General features: G+C 40.6%; 1 protein-coding gene across 3 annotated transcripts in view; it reads left to right on the forward strand.

Moving 5' to 3' along the window:
- The first annotated feature begins 518 nt into the window (after positions 1–518).
- Positions 519–17716, forward strand: part of CDH12 (cadherin 12) — a 172857-nt gene continuing 155659 nt past the window's right edge. For all 3 annotated transcript variants that reach the window (XM_086609021.1, XM_086609022.1, XM_086609023.1), the window contains exon 1: positions 519–740. In XM_086609021.1, the coding sequence (XP_086465147.1) occupies positions 519–740 (222 nt within the window). The remainder of the gene's footprint in view (positions 741–17716) is intronic.

A 17716-nucleotide genomic window follows, 5' to 3' on the forward strand; every position in this document is an offset into this window, starting at 1 on the left:
GATGTTTTCTGTGTGAATCCAGAGTAAGTATTTTTGACATCAGTGACGGGTAACAGTTTTGTCTCATAACTGGGTCATAAAGCAAAGGCTACAGGCCTGTCCTCAGACAGACACAAAGGTAACGCTGAACAGAGCAAGAATGAGCTATTTCTGTAATAACTGCACAATGTTCTAGAGCAGCTCAGTGCTACAATCAAAATAGCAATCTCTTTTAAAACTGTGATTCCTAATCTTTTTCTCTGTCTCTAGAAACTAACTAGGTGTGAGAATTTTGATGAACGCTTCAATGTAATTTTACGTAATTTGATGTTGCCATGTAAATCTCTTTTATAGGTCCCTTTAGATGGAATTTAATGCGGCAAAAACCTTGTCATCAGAAGGATTAATGCCTGCATTAGCATTTCCGCAATAAAATCAGAAGCTAAGTGGTGGAGGCCACAGACACCTCAAACCTGGATTCCTCTGCTCTGCATTAAGTGCTGGAGTTTTTATTACTTGCTGTAGGGAAGCCGTTGCCAATGCTTACAAGGAACTGCTTATCCCTGCTTCTCTGGGTCCTGTTTGATGGAGGTCTCCTAACGCCACTGCATCCACAACCACAACAGACTTTAGAAGCAGAGCCAAGAGAAAATGTTGTCCCAGTGCCAGGGAGGAGATCATCTGCCCAGCGAGTCAAACGAGGCTGGGTGTGGAATCAGTTTTTTGTGCTGGAGGAGTACATGGGCTCCGAACCTCAGTATGTGGAAAGGTAATTTTCTACTCTTTTTTTAAAAGTTGAAATGACATAGACAAATAGTAAAATGTGCTATAATTGTGTACCTGTTTCTGGTGGGGAAAATCTTCTTCAACTGACAGTAGTTTTCTCTGTTCATCCCCTTCACCATTCAGCCTCTCATATTGCCACTATAGATGTTACTATTATTTTTAGTACACAAGTTTATAACATTGCTTTTCTTTTTGTCTTATTTCCTTATCCTTGGTTTTGGAGTAAAACAAAAGGAAAAAAAGAGAGTTCTGAGATAAGTTTGTGGTGCACAACTAACTTTTAGTTGAATTTACTGTAATAACATACTAGATTTTTAGCAATGAATGTCAGACTGATATCAGAGATAAGATTTAAATCAGAAATCTCTAGCCTGGAATGCACTGTCTTTTCTGTGATCGGTACTGTTACTCCAAGTCAGTTTTCAGCTGATGAAGATTGCTGCTTTTTGCTCTGTTACCTTATGGCTCAGTATAATTTCCTTTTATTTTCCATTGTTCAGATTGTTTTCAAGTATTTCTAATATGTTTTATTGCTTCGTAATTCAAACTCTTGCATTATAGCTTTTATACTCTGTGTGCAGACATGCTCACTCACGCATGCAGAGCGTTTATGCAATTCTTTCTTTTTTTATATGACCACAATTTCTGTAATAGGGCATAAGTAATTTCATAGCCAACTGTTTGAGGGGTGTGAGGGATGAATTTAGAAAACAGAGTTTTCAGAAAGGAAAGCTCAAAACAAGACCTGAAAAAAATAGTAACACAGTATGTAATTGCATGGTATATATAATTTTCAGTTTAAGTAAAGGCCCTTACTCAAAGAAAATAGGAGGTCAAGGATTCATTTCCTACCCAAATACCACTTCTCTAGACAGTGAGGTTCAAATTTACCTATCAAAAAAGGAGGCATCCAGCTTCAGTTTTTACTTTAATACCATGTTTTAACTTTTTTTTAATGGAAAAGCTGGGAATGTGGGGTTATTTCTAAATGTAGATAAAATTCACAGAAAATTAATTTTCCCTCCTACCCTTCCTGGAAATCGTTCTGACTAGAGGATGTATAAATAAACAGTAAAAGACTACATGTGGTTCACTAGATTATTTTACAAACCAGCTAAAAACATACTTGGATATTACACATGTAGGCATTAGTGTTAAGCATTAAAACATATTAGTCAAAAAAAATGATAAAGCAGTATATTTAGTTCACGAAGATAATATAATGAGTTTGTTTTACAGTCTGAAAAGAGGGGGATCACATAACAAAAAAATTGCATCTTTATGACATCTGGTTGACACAAATTACTTTCTCTAACACACATCTTTGTTCTCTCATCTTTGTTCACTTGCTAAAGATGCAAACAAGGATTCTAATCACATTCAATGCTGTAGCATAGGCAATGTGATTTCTGTGCTTTTTACCTCGGAAGACAGAGATGTTAGTCCTGCACCACTCTAATTCATTAGTCTCCATTCCTGTATGTAAGAGAGTCTGGATATTCATTTAAAGTCAGTTCTAAGCTGTGAAAATAATACTAATTTTGCACATTAATTGTTATCAATACATTTTAATTTGAGTTTACAAGCAATTTCAGAACTACTGGAATATTTTTATTACGAGTAACACATCATATTACAGGTTTACCTGACATGTTTTTAACTCTTAAGACTTTTTTGAATTGTTACAAGTTGTGGAAAAAACATTTTTCAAATATGAGGAAAGATCTAACTGCAGTGTAGCACATGAAATAGTGCTGTTTCTTGTCAGGATATCATATACCACTGTCACTTAATAAATACAATAAAATATGGAAGGATCTTGGTAAAGAAGCACAAAATAAATTAGGATGTTTAATTAGTACATCAGTAAAGTTAAGTCAAAAAATCTACTTCCAGAATAATGCAATTCGGATTGTGTTTGGAATTCAGCATTCCAGATGATCATTTTTTTCAACATCTATTACCTGCTAAGCATCCTTTTGATGTTTATTATAAATTATTTTATCTATATTAACTGTTTGTTCCATATTCCTGAAAAAAGACCCTGCCAGTTTTTGGATAGGTTTTCTTCGCCTAATCTCTTTTTAAAAAAAAAACAAAACAAAACCAAAAACAAACACACATGCAAACCCTCCCCCCCAAAAAAACAAGATGGCAATGTTAGTGTTTTCTCTTTATTTTCCACAAAGCTCTCAAAGAAGGCAGAGAACTGAATGGGAGAAGTTCTTGGGAGAATTTGTGCTTTTCAGTCCAGATAGTGAAAGCTATCATTAATATAAATCCAAACCGTTGTCAACATACTGAAACGTATCAACAGTGACTAATCAATATCTTTAGATCTCATGTAATTTTTTTAATCACAGAAAAGTTTTAACGTATGAAATGCAATTGAGTTCTTGATCGATTGCAGAAATACATTTGGTTTATATTTACCATAATTTAACTTTATTTCAAAATCATATATTTTCAAAGTAATTCTTTTTATAATACTACTGTGCCATATTTTAAAGTGTTATAAAGTATATGATAAAGTGCAGGATACTTTATGTGACCTGAAATCACAGAGGTTTTTATCTTCTTCTTCCAGCCATGACAGCCAGACACAATGTAGTGACATGTGCATTGGCGTTTATATTACTTATTATAGAACTGCTGCACTAATAATGTCACAGTAATTTATAAATAGGAATTTAATGTGTCTATTAAATCAGCTGACAATTTCACTAAACAGTTAGGGGTGACTAGTTAATTTTAGAAGCCACCTGTAAGAGAACACAGATTCACTGCAATAATGTCAGCTGTTATCGGCCAATGCACTTAATTTATTTTATGTCTGTTTTTAGAAGACTATCTCAAGAAGTGTCAGGTTGCAAATCAAAATATAATTTAGAAACTGATGGCGATTAGTCTCGCTCACAGTTAGAGATCTTGAAATAGTGCTTCATGTTGACACATTTAAAGCCATGTAACCTGAATATTAAATCAAAGTTTGGAAATCCTCTGCTTGTGTAATACAGAGGAGCCATAAAAATCTAGCAGATTACCAAACAAAATATAGCCTCCTTTAGTAGAGATCTATGTAAGCAGACTCAAGCTAAAAAGCAAAGTTGGAATATGGTGTTGCCATGTGACCCATGGAAATTGAAGGGATGATGGTAGGCTAGATGTAAAATAAGACTTGCTCGTGTACTTACTTTGTTGTGCTTTACGTTTTCCATGTACTGTGTAACTGCAGAAGGCCATGCAAAACAGCATCTGTCTGGACTGAGATCAAAAAGTTCATGATGCTTTTTTTGTGCCAAAGCTCAGTCCTCACTGAATGATGACAGAAATCGTCAAGAGTACCAGATCCTCAAGCACGACCATGTCCCAGCACAGTTTATAACCACTAACAAGGTAGCAGTTTTAATTACCTTTAAGAAGGGGTAGCTCAAGGAGGTGCAACCCCACCAGAACATTAAAAATCTTGCTGTAACCTTTCTTAATTGTTGTGTTTCAATAGTGACATGCAAAGGCAGCATAATAACATGAACATTCAAGAGAATAAAATAGATGAGAACAGTATAGCTTCTTCATTATCAAGATAATACTAACAAAAGTTTTCAGTTATTATACATGTGACATGCTTCCATTTATATGTGTGTCTTTGCATTCCTAATGTGAAGTTGCATTACATTTTTCTCACGTTGTACACCTGCAAAGTTGCTCTTAATAAGGATTTTTGCTGGCTGTCCTTCAAAGCTTGCAGATAAGGGCATGTGCCAATTTGTACTGAACACAGATTGGATACATAGGAAAAGATTACAAAGTCCTCTTTGAGGTAACAGCCATTTTTCCTCTGTTTTCCGGTGTGCAACAACTAAATATCATCAGCTTACCAGATATTGTCTTGCTAACGAGTAACCCATACGTTTTGCAACATTTTGTTTTCTGAAACCTACTTCACATTATACATGCAAACATACAAACTACTACAGATATTTTTTTTGTTAGATTCCCCACCAGCTGAAAAATGTAATAGTTATGACTGCAGTCCAAGGTGCACGTAACAATGTGGTATTTTTCATCTGATTCAGTCCTGAGAAACCTCATCATCTTCAGAGGTTTCCCCATATTTCAAGGCAGAAACAGTGCTGATTTGGATGAAGCAGAGCTCTGTGTCTGTGACCAGAACAGAGTGTTTTTCTGAAACCTAATAATTTATCCTCTGTATCTGAAATATGAGCATACTACTCATTTATTCATTTTATTGTGGACAGTTTTTAATGTAATGAAATTAATGTTGACCGCCTTCCATCAGGCTTAAATCAACATATCTTTCTGAATACGCGCTCAGATTTTACAGTTATTTTCCTTCTCTGGTGACTGTCTGGATGACAGGGCAGTCTGTGAAAGAAATTTTGCACTGCGACAAACAAATTTATGGTGCTGTAGCTATCATTTTGGTGTTACTCACAAGCACTGAGTTAACTTGAAAGAAAAAATAAAATAAAATAAAATTTTTTCTTTCAAGTCAACTCAATGCTTATGAGTAACAAGGAAAAAAAATACATGCAGTGAATTTGAAAGCTACTGCCATTTGAAAAAAAAAAAAAAAGCTTAAGTCTTTGTTCACAACTGTACCCTGATTAATCTGATTTGGAAAAAAAAAATATTTCTACTAAATTTCTGCTAAGAGGGTGTTGTAGTTTAGCCCAACCGGCAGCTAAGCTATCACGTGGTTGCTCGCTCACTCCTCCCCCTTGGTGAGGTGGAGAGGAGAAAAATGTAACAAAAGGACTGTGGGTCGAGATCACAGGGAGGGATAACCCACTGACCATGGCCCCGGGCAAAACGGACTCGGTTTGGGGAGAAATCAATTTAATTCGTTAATGGTTCATTCAGAGAGGATAACAAAAAATACAGCCAGATCTCAAAAACAACTTTCTCCCACTCCTCCTTTCTTCCCAGCTCTACCGCCTCCCCCAGCAGTGCAGGAGAACAGAGGATTGGGGGTTGCAGGTCAATTCATTACACGCTATTTCTGCTGCTCCTTTCTTAAGGGAGCGGACTCCTCACACTCTTTTCCTCTGCTCCAGTGGATCCCCTCCTCACAGGACATAGCCCACAGACTTCTCCAACGTGAGTTCTTCCCGCAGGATGCAATCCTTACCCATCAGACTGCTCCAGCATGGACTTTTCCCATAGAGTCACAGCTTCTTAGGTGCAGCCACCTGCTCCAATGTGGGGTTCTCCATGGACTTCAAATGCATCTCCACCTCATTTTCAGTCTCCATCAGTGTGGGGTCCTTCCCACGGAGACAAACTCTGACCTCTCTTAGGCACAGGCATCTCTGCTCCACTATGGGGTTCTCCATGGGCTGCGGGTGGATCTCTGCTCCACTGTTAATCTCCATGGGCTGCAGGGGGCCACCGGCCCTCTCATCATCGTCTGCAGGGGAATCTCAGCTCCGGCACAGCTCCCCCCACTCCATCTTCACTGCCTTTGGTGTCTGCATGGCTGTTTCTCTCAGGTCTCAGTCCTTTTTCTGCTGCAGCTTCGTTGGGCATGACTGGCCTGACAAACCTCAGCAGTCCTGGCAGGATGATCTCTCCCTCCAGAGAGGCCAGCCCCCACCTCCTGCCTTTCTTCACTATCAAGCCTGGTTCAGGCTCCTTTGTCTTCTTCCTAAATATGGCATTTGCAGTGCTGATTCGCTCCACCCTGGCCAGAGGTGGGTCTGACCTGGCCAGAGACCAGTCTGACTGGTTTTGGAGCCAGGGAAGCTTCTCTCATCTCCTTACAATGGCTATCTCTGGCAGCCTCTCCCCTGCTACCAAAACCCCATCACATAAACCAGGCATATAGAGTCACAATATTTCATTTAAAGCTGTTATAAAGGTTTTTCCTAGCTTATCAGATTCTATGCCCAAAACTGAAGTAATAATATTAGAGAGAGACCTGTATAATATTTCCATTAGACATTTGAACAGTGCCATCTTCAAGGAGATGAGAGTTGTTTCAGGGACTGCTTCCAGTAGTGTGTTAATTGACTCCCATGATGCAGAACATCACTGTTACTCATTTCCCGATGGTTATAATATGAAAGATCTTCCAAATAGTATTTATAGGAATGAGCTTGTTCAGTACATCTTTAATCCACAGGAATTCATATACTCACCTCTGTCCGCAGACATCACAGTGAAATTCTTGTTGGGCCTTAGTGGTCCTTAGATGGTAATTTAAAGCACAGTCAGGTGTGATCACATTACTCTGGCTTAGTAAACTGACTGACCGAGTTTATAGTGTGCACGTTTTCAAGTAAAAGCATTGTCACAATTTATTACAGGTAACAAAATTAGGAGAAATGAAACAATAAGAAAAGCATAAGAGGAATCAGAATAAGGGGCAGAACTCCAGACTTCTCATCTTGCTGTGTTGAGCTGAGACCTTTGTCTCTCTCACTTATGTCTGGCTGGTGAAAAAACTGATGACTTTAAAAGCTTTGCATCCTGTATATTGCATAAACTATGTGAGACACAAAGCAATTTTGATAGCTGCACGTGAAAGTGTGAGAAGGAAGTAGAACCATGGAAACATAAAACTCCCATGAGCAAATCAGACTTGCATTTAATGTTTACTTTTGAAAGCTTTTCTTTTTACAAGCTGTATAAAGACCTCGTTTTATTGTCACGTGTGGTAGAGATGAGGAACTTAAAAGAGAACATTTCTCATCCATCTACTGGCTTCATTTATTTATTGATTTACTTAGGTAGCTCATAGTGGGAAAATCAGAAGCAAAATACTGACAGTAGCAACAGCTTTTGCCTGTGATCCTTGCATTCATGAAAATTATACAAGGTAGTTGCAGATGAAATAAAGATGAAAACTATGTTTTCATTAATTGCATGAGAGAGAAAAGTGAGTTCAGGACTGAGAGATCAAAATAAAAAGGAAGGATCAGCTTCTTGAGCTGTAAACCACTTTTTAGAGGATGTAAAACGTTGTAGATACTGTTCTCTACTGCTAAGGAGGTCATGAATAGAATTAGTTAAAACTCTAAAACTCAGCAGGCTTCATTGACCAAGAATTCAGTGGACAGTGTAGGAAAGTGAAAGTCTGCAGAGATGGTCCTGTTAATACGAAGTCACCTGCTCTCACAAGACCTCTGAACACAGCTGAGTGGATGGTGCTATTGGTACCAGTATGTGTCTGAAGTTTATGTTGTTAAGAGAGATGGAGAAATACAAATGATGTTGTAGCAATCAAACTGCTAAGGAAAAGCCGTATATTTATTGTAGTTTTATTTGGAATGTTTTTGTATAAAGGGCTTCATCTGGGTAGGAATATCATTTGAACCAGGGAATATGTGAAAAGATAATTTAAAAAAAAAGATTTACAAAATATTTTGGTGGGTTTCAGGGGATGGATAAACCGAAACGTAGTCTCTCTTTTAATCCAAGCGAATTTGAAAATTTTAAATTCATTCAGTCTAAATCTGTAGATTGGTTGAGAATTGCTGGCTCACTGACAGCTGCGAACATAGTGTTTCCGAAACTCAGGTGTTCATGAGCATGTATTATGTATGTCAGCAACTCAAAACTGCATTTACAACTAGTGAAACATTAGATCACCAATTACAAGTGAAATGAAATTCAACAAGGCCAAGTGCAAGGTCCTGCACCTTGGTCAGGGCAATCTCAAACATAGATACAGGCTGGTGATGAGTGGATTGAGGGCAGCCCTGTGGAGAATGACTTGGAGGTATTGGTGGATGAAAAACTGATTGTGAGCTCACAATGTGCTCTCACAGCCCATAAAGCCAATTGTATCCTGGGCTGCATCGAAAGATGTGGAGGCAGCAGGTTGAGGGAGGTGGTTCTGCCCCTCTACTCTGCTCTTGTGTGACCTCTCTACCTGGAGTACTGCATCCAGCTCTGGGCCCCCCAAATTAAGAAGGGCATGGACCTGTTGGAGCGAGTCCAGAGGAGGGCCATGAAGATGATCTGAGGACTGGAGCACCTCTCCTGTGGAGACACACTGAGAGAGTTGGAGTTATTCAGTCTGGAGAAGAGGGAGGTCTCCCTGGAGAGGAGCAGCTTTCCAGTACTTAAAGGGGGCCTACAAGAAAGCTGGAGAGGGACTTTTTACAGGGGCATGTAGTGATAGGGCAAGGGGTAATGGCTTTAAACTGAAAGAGGGGAGATTAGATTAGATATAAAGAAGAATTTTTTTACAATGAGAGTGGTGAGGCACTGGAACAGGTTGCCCAGAGAAGTTGTGATGTTCCGTCCCTGGAATTTTTCAAGGCCAGGTTGAATGAAGCTTTGAGCAACCTGACCTAGTGGAAGATGTCCCTGCCATTGGCAGAGGAGTTGAAACTAAATGATCTTTAAGGTCCCTTCCCTTTCTCAAAATGCGGACTTTTTTGTTTCTTTTGCTAATTTTAAGGGGATGCTGAACTGGTATAAAAACACTATTATTTGAAAAACAATAGAACAGTAGGATTCAGAAATTTAAATTTATAAAATCTGTTTCATAATTCCATTTAAAATGTAAAAAATAGATATTAAAATGTGAATGTTTACATCATTTAAATTGTTTTAATAAAATAGACAGACTTACCCCATTTTCAGCCACTGCAGTTAATATCCTTGTAGATAAGTCATGAACAGAAATGAAGATAATTGGGACTGACAGTCTTGTCAGGTGCTGCAGTTACATCTAGTATGGTTTGCAAGTCAGAGTCTTGAGGGTCTTTTCACAGCAGATGTCCTAAGGTGCAAAACCCCCTGCTCTTCTGAAGTATGTATATCAAACTGCAATTTGTAACTCTATCTGATACGGAAAGAAATGGACTTAGAGCAGGTTTTATGGCACGTACCACTTCACTCTCACTCACCTCCATGTCTCACAGGCTGTAAATGATCTGTCTCTCTTCTCCCTCTAGAGATAACCATCCTCTAATACTTCCGTCTCCCTGTACCTGACATCCACTCTGTTGCAAAAGCTACAATGGCTTTACTCGTTACAGAGGGTCTGTTTCACATCCAATTAAATCCCAAGCAATGAACGTAACTTAGATTTGAGTTAGAACTCTGCAGCTTCTGTTTAGATTTGAAGTACACCTTCCATACTGAAAAACTTGCTTACGTTTTCTACGAATGTTGATGGAAGTCTAATGAAAGGAACTACTTTCATAAATGATCCTTGTATTTGTTAAAAAATAAGTTCTATGTAAAACAGATTAGATTACATTTTTTCCACGCAGAAAAAAAAAACTGCAAAAAAAACCAACATGAATGAAAAGTCGAAAAATGTCTCAACAAAGATGAAAGGTGGAGTGTGACAAGACTAAAACTGAGGAAAGAATATTACATAAAAATAAACAAATATTATTCAGAAGTCCCAGTGGTGGAAAATATTTTCATTATAGGAACACTTTTGCACAGTTCTGTCTCTATTGTCACTTGTTTCTAAACATTTACTCAATTTAAATGTAGATTATAAAATCCCAAATATTCCTTGTCAGCATTGACCTAATATATTTTTAATTATTACTTTCTAGATTAAATTTAATTTTCTTCTGGAGAAAGTTATCTTTCATAAATACATATAAGAAAAAAACCCACCCTGTTCATTCTTGCTGAATGACAAAACGTAAAAAGTGTAGGAGAAAAACAGATTAAAATAGAATAGATGAAATACGAGTTGAAGAAATACTCCAGAAGATGACAAGAGAGAGCAGTTTTATATAAATTCAGAAATTGTAGCAATGAAGGTGTAAACAGACAGTAATGGAGGGAGTCGAGATCCTGGTGGTTTTAGAACTGGCAGGACACTTGCTGTTGCAGCAGGAAAGTGGAATTGCAAAGGACGACCTGTACAGGACATCACAGTGTGCAAGCTGTTCTCTCATTGCACTAACATTTTCCATCAGCTAGTTAAACAATAACATTTTTCTTCCTCTAGATTCATGTACTTCATTGTATTCTGAAATTCTTGGTTCCAGTGATGGTAGCCAAAATGTTATGGATTGAGCGATGGCAGTGCTAGCTTAAATAGTAAAAAATGCTTCAGAAGTACAATGGGTTTTGTCTAAACAGTTGTGTGGAGTAGTTGTTCTTCTATATGCAAGAGAAAGAAGTGTGTATAGAGAACAAAGCCGAGCTTGGAAAAAAACTCCCATCTTCTAGCACCAGCTTTAATTACAGGGATTATTTTCTTGTGTACATTGCATTTATTTTGTCAGTCCCTGAACATGTAAACTAGAGTTATTACTGATACTATTGCACTAGTGCCATTACGATCCTGCTACCACTTGCTAAAAAATCAAATTTTCAATAACAGATGGATTATTCACTCCCAGTGTCATGAAAATACTTAACTGATCACTAAAAAAAAATATTACCGTGTTTCATCCTGGATACTCTTGTGCTATCTTCAGTATCGGTAAGGATTTAGGCTGAAGCCTATGTTGTTTAACGTGATTATAAATGATCTGGAAAAGGGTGTGAGTGTCCAAGTGACTGGGTTAGCTGCCCATGTTAAGCTATTTGAATTAGTAAAGACAAAGCCTGAATGGGAAGAATGGGAAAAGGACCTTGTGAAACAGGATTAAAATAATAGAATAGATTTTATATAGAGTGTTACATAGTAGGGAGACGAGGGGAATGATTCTAACTTCATCAATAAAATGTACTTTGAGGCAACATCTCTCTCAAATGAGATCTTGTTTTATAACAGTTCTATGTGCATTTGCTCAGTGTGCAGTGGGTGCTAAAAAAGCAAATGAGATGTTAAAAATTCTTAGCAACAGGAAAAGAAAATAAATGTCATTAATATAGCTTTGTATCTAAATTTCTGGTGAGCCTGTATCTTCAACACTGTGAATTATTCATTTCTGATCTCAAAGAGGACATGTGTGCCAAAGAACTGGGAAAAGTACAGAGAAAGATACAAAGGGAATCAGTACCTTTGGACTGACTTCTTGGTAAGAAAAGACTGAGTAAGATGGAATTCCTTAGCCTGGAGACAAAGAGGAAGAGATATGATAGATCTCCATAATGTCTAAGAACAGAATGGTGAGGCTAAAGGGGGAGGAATCCCTCCTTCACCAATGCAAGATAGGGGCATCAAATGAAGCCAACAGATGGCACATTCAAAGCAAAGAAAAAGAAATGATTCTTCACAAAATATGTAAATCCAAAATAGGTAGCTCACTGCCACAGGATGCTGTGTATATGAGAATTTTTAATGTGTGTGTGAACAGCATGAAGAAGTTAATGAAAAATCAATCTGCTGAAGGCTAGTAACTACAGAGTCACCACCAATATCTCCACAAATTACTGGAGTCTTGGAAATTGTGTGGGGAACTGTGCTTTCTGTAACCTTATGTTTTTTTCCAGGTATCCTTTTTTGGCCTTTGCCAGAGACAGTTCTGGGTTGGAGGCCACTTGCATGCAGCGCAGCACACCATTCTTCTCTGGGGACCATTGACAGTAACAGACATTCTCCTCCACCTAGGGGAAAATAATGAGAAGTGTTTATATTGGTCTCGTCCCCAAAAGTGGCTCATTTAACTTTGTTGAAAGTTGTTTGGACAGTTTGATGGGCAGGAGTATGATCAAGGAAGAATTCAGTTCTAAATAGAAAAATACATTTCCTCAAATATTATTCTCCTAGTGAAAACGTAACCATTACTCCTTATATGTAAAATGCAAACATCTGCAGTATTTCATGTAGTAATTGTTTCGTGAATGTGGCTATATTAGTCATAATACTAGATTCAAAAAATTTAAGACAGTGGTGGAGGTCAGCAACCTAATGTAACATTGAGAAGAACATCCAGATAGCAAGAGGTTTGTGACATGAAGCAAACACTCATGCCTTTCGAACTCTCATACTACCTACCATTTCACACTAGCTGTTCCTTTAGTTTTCTAGTCCTTGTAGCTGGCAGAGGATCTTCCTTAAAAAGATCCTTAAAAAGAGCTGCGCCTGCTCAGGCTCCCCTACAAGCCCCTCGGAGGATCTCTGAACTCTCAGGTTGGCCTAAGAGCTGAGCACCTCTGTTTCGAGTGGCCGTGGCTGTCATTGCTGTGCTGGTAGCGGAGGGAGCGAGCTTGTGCTGCAGCCAGCACACCCCATTTCCCGTGCTGCCTTGTGATTCTCCCTCTGCCTTCAGGTGAGAGGGGACCAGCCCAGTGTGTGCTTGGGCATGGGAGGGGACTCGAGGTGCAATGAAAGCTCCCAAGGAAGCTCGTCATCTACGCGTAACGCAAACATGACAAACTTGAACTGCAGCGATACCTGCACACGAGACCAAACTCAGACACGGCTGCAAAAGGCGGGCAGATACAAAGCACAGATATTCCTATGTGCTTTCTTGCTGTGATGTTTTTATCACAGGTTGCCCAAAGAGGTGGTGGATGCTCCATCCCTGGAGACATTCAAGGCCCGGTTGGATGAGGCCCTGAGCAACCTGATCTAGTTGGAGATATCCCTGTTCCTTGCAGGGGGGTTGGACTAGATGACCTTTGAAGGTCCCTTCCAGCCCTAACGATTCTATGATTCTATGATTCTATGATTCTATCTTTTGATGCGAATCTTGCACCTTTCCTAGGAAATGCAACAGGTCACTCAAAGCATACTTTGCAGTCTGGTTCATGAAACTAAAATGACCTGTGAAAGTGGGTAAGAGTTGAAATCATGTCATGTTAGTCTGACTGGCTGACAAGCTGAAAAGCAAAAAGTAAATAAAAGGAAGCTTTTGTTATACCTGCTGCTTTACTTCTGTGGAAGAAGACGTTGTTTATCTTGCAAATTCAAAAACCTTCAGAGTTCTTTATATGTTTGCATACAATCTGTATATACAGAATGAATACCACATAAACTGAAGAAGGGTAGATGGTTCATGTACAGTTTGAATTAGAGTTTAGGCCTGTCAGGAATCTGTACACCAGTCTTTTGATTTTTCTTTTCTGATCTTCAAAAGTGGGTTTTCTGGTGCTCAATTCCATTTGCCATTTAAAGAGGCTTAAGGTGAAGCAAGATGAGAGAGAATTTTCTGTTCCAATATCTTAGAGGATAACGTCAATAAATGTGGTTTAATTAGTAAAACCTTTTCTCCCTGTGACTATGGCAGTGAGCAAACCATAGTCACTGGTGATGACACTGTGCCATTCATCAAATGTTGTTCTATTCATTTTTTTTTCTGATGATGTTGCTTTTCAGCAGTTATGTCTGAGTAAAGTGTTGACCACAGCTCATTATGAGTCTTTATTTTTTTCTTGATGTAGAATTACTCTGTTGAAGATAATACAGTTTTTTAGTATTTCATAACACAGAAACCAAAGACAATCCAGGAGCAATCCTGAGGATGGCTGTGTGAGGTGCGAGCAGGTTGATGACCTGCTAAGCCGGGTGGCGCAGCTTCAGTATGAAGTGTTGGAGCTCAGGGAGGAGGTGAGTAGGTTAAGAAAAATTAGGGAAAGTGAGAGGGAAATTGACAACTTCCATAATCTGTTTGTGGCAAAGCTGAAGGAAGAAGTGGAGAGGTTAGAGGGGATCCGGGAATGTGAGGAATTAGGGGACAGGGGGCAATGGCACAAGGTTCCTGCTCGGAGTGGCAAGCGTAACTGCCTGGCAATTCCCTCACCCCCCCAGGTGTCCTTGCATAATAGGTACAGTGCTCTGTGAGGGGAACTGGAAAACAGTGAGGATGATGGTTCTCCCTGCTTGGAGGTGTCACCAAAGCCTAGTTGGACTGCCGTCGGCATTAAAACCTCATCAGTAAGGAATAAAAGATGGGTCATTGTCATTGGTGACTCACTGCTTAAAGGGAACAGAAGGCCCGATATGCAGACCGGACCTGCTGCACAGGGAGGTCTGTTGCCTCCCAGGGGCCAGAGTCAAAAATGTAAGGAAGAAGCTTCCTTCCTTAGTATGGCCCTCAGACTATTACCCCCTTTTGTTATTTCAGGTAGGCAGTGAGGAATTAAGAAGAACCACTCCAATGACAATGAAGAAGGACTTCAGAGCCTTAGGGTGCCTGGTCAAGGGATCAGGAACACAGGTTGTGTTCTCCTCTATCCCTCCAGCTGTGGGCAATGACGAGGGATTAGGCAGGAAGTACCAGCAGATTAATACCTGGCTCCGAGCCTGGTGTGTCCAGCAGGGGTTTGGGTTTTTTGACAGCAGTTGGATCTGCAAGAGGCCAGGTCTGTTAGAAAGGCATGGTAATAGCCTGTCCCACAGAGGGAGAAGGGTTTTGGGAAGGGAGTTGACAGGGCTCATAGACAGAGCTTTAAGCTAGGTGTGAAAGGGGGTGGAGTGAAATCAGGATCACTGGAAGGGAGCTGGAATGCAGTATGCCAGTGCTTGTGGGGGAGGAATGCACTAGCAAGATCGCGCAGTCTTGTGAATTAGCAAGGGATCAAGGTGTCATGCTGGGTTGCGGACGGACCCCAGGGGTTGTTGAGGGGTTGGTTACTGTGGAAACATCTGAGCATCATCAGGGGGCTCCAGGCACCGCATCAGGGACCCAACTCAAATGCCTCTATATGAATGCCCGCAGCTCGGGCAACAAACAAGAGGAGCTGGAGATGCTTGTGAGCCAGCAGTGCTATGACCTGATTGGCATCACAGAGACATGGTGGAATGACTCCTGCGATTGGTGTGTTGGACTACAGGGATATAAACTGCTCAGGAAGGACAGGCAGGGGAGACGAGGAGGGGGTGTTGGCCTCTATGTCAACGAACGGCTAGAATGCATGGAGCTCCACCTGGCAAGTGATGACAAAAGAACTGAATGCCTGTGGGCCAGGGTGAAAGGAAGGGTAGGAGACTTTATAGTGGGGGTGTGCTACAGACCACCCAATCAGGAGGACCAAGTGGATGAGGCCCTACATAGGCAGATAGGAGTTGCTGCTCATTCACAAGCCCTGGTCCTCATGAGGGATTTTAACCACCCTGATATCAGTTGGAAAAACAACATGGCGGGGAACAAGCAATCCAGGGGATTCCTGGAATGCATTAACGATAACTTCCTTATGCAAGTGATAGAGGAACCAACAAGGAGAGGTGCCATGTTAGACCTCGTTTTTGTCAATAGGGAAGGGCTGGTAGGTAATGTTGAACTCATGGGTAGCCTTGGCTGCAGTGACCATGAGATGGCGGAGTTTGAGATCCTAAGGGCAGCTAAGAGGGAGAAGCTCAGCAAGCTTGAAACCCTCGATTTCAGAAGAGTTGACTTTTGCCGCTTCAGGAACCTCCTTGGTAGTGTGACATGTGATAAAGCCCTGGAAGTACTGGGAGCCCAAGATTGCTGGTTGACTTTCAAGGATCATCTCCTCCAAATTCAAAGGCATTGCATCCCTAAAAGGAAGAAATCAGGCAAAAACACCAGGAGACCTATATGGATAAACAAAGAACTCCTGGCTAAAATCAAATACAAAAGGGGAATACACAAAGCATGGAAGCAGAGACTGATAACCTGGGATGAGTACAAGGAAGTTGCTCGTGTACTCAGAGACCAGGTTAGAAAAGCTAAGGCCCTGACAGAGTCAAAGCTGGCCAGCGATATTAGAAATAACAAAAGGATTTTATAGGTATGTGAAGAGAAAAAAGAAAAACAAGAGAGAATGTGGGGCCCCTCCAGAAAGATATGGGTGACCTGGTTACTGAGGATATTAGAAATAACAGAAAAAGGTTTCATAGCTATGTGAAAGAAAAAAGGAAAACGAGAGAGAATGTGAGGCCTCTCTGAAAGGATACAGGTGACCTGATTGCTGAGGGCATGGAGAAGGCTGAAATTTTCAACAACTTTTTTGCCTCAGTCTTCACTGGCAACCACTTGAACCACACCACCCAAATCACAGAGGATGTTGGCTGGGTCTGGCAGAGTGAAGAACCACCCAGGGTAAGAGTAGATCAGGTCTGGGAATACCTAGACAACCTGAAGGTGCACAAGTCCATGGGACCTGATGAGATACATCCATGGGTCCTGAAGGAACTGGCGGATGAAGTTGCTAGGCCTCTAGCCATCATATTTGAGAGGTCCTAGCAGTCTGGTGAGGTTCCTACAGATTGGAAAAGGGCAAACATAACCCCCATCTTTAAAAAAGGGACCAAGGACAACCCAGGAAACTACAGACCAGTCAGCCTTATCTCTGTGCCAGGTAAAATCATGGAACAGATTCTCCTGGTAGCTGTACTAACACACATAAAAAATAACCAAGTGGTTGGTGACAGCCAACACGGCTTCACTAGAGGCAAGTCGTGCCTGAATAATTTAGTGGCCTCCTACGACAAAGCTACAGCACTGGTTGACGTGGGTAAAGCAACGGATGTCGTATTCCTGGACTTGTGCAAGGCGTTTGACACTGTCCCACATGACATCCTTGTCTCTAAAACGGAGAGACACAGATTTGACTGATGGACCACTCGGTGGATAAAGAACTGGCTGGATGGTCGCACTCCAAGAGTTGTGGTCAATGGTGCGATGTCTACATGGAGACCAGTGTCAAGCGGTGTCCTTCAGGGGTCTGTTCTGGGTCCAGTGCTGTTCAACATCTTTGTCAGCGACATGGATGACGGCATTGAGTGTACTCTCAGTAAGTTTGCCGATGACACCAAGTTGTGTGGTGCCGCGGACTCACTTGAGGGAAGAGATGCCATCCAGAGGGACATGGATAGGCTTGAGAATTGGGCCAGTGCTAACTGCATGAGCTTCAACAAGTCAAAATGCAAGGTCCTTCAGCTGGGTCGGGCCAATCCTAGGCACAAATACAAAGTGGGCACAGAGTGGGTTGAGAGTAGCCCTGAAGAGAAGGATTTGGGGGTGTTTATAGATGAGAAGCTCAACATGAGCTGGCAGTACGCTCATGCAGCCCAGAAGGCCAACCGCATCCTGGCATGTATCAAGAGAAACGTGGTCAGCAGGTCAAGAGAGATGATTCTCCCCTCTAT

The sequence above is a fragment of the Tauraco erythrolophus genome, chromosome 3 (genome assembly GCF_009769465.1).
Source record: "Tauraco erythrolophus isolate bTauEry1 chromosome 3, bTauEry1.pri, whole genome shotgun sequence".
In the NCBI taxonomy this organism is placed as follows: Eukaryota; Metazoa; Chordata; class Aves; order Musophagiformes; family Musophagidae; genus Tauraco; species Tauraco erythrolophus.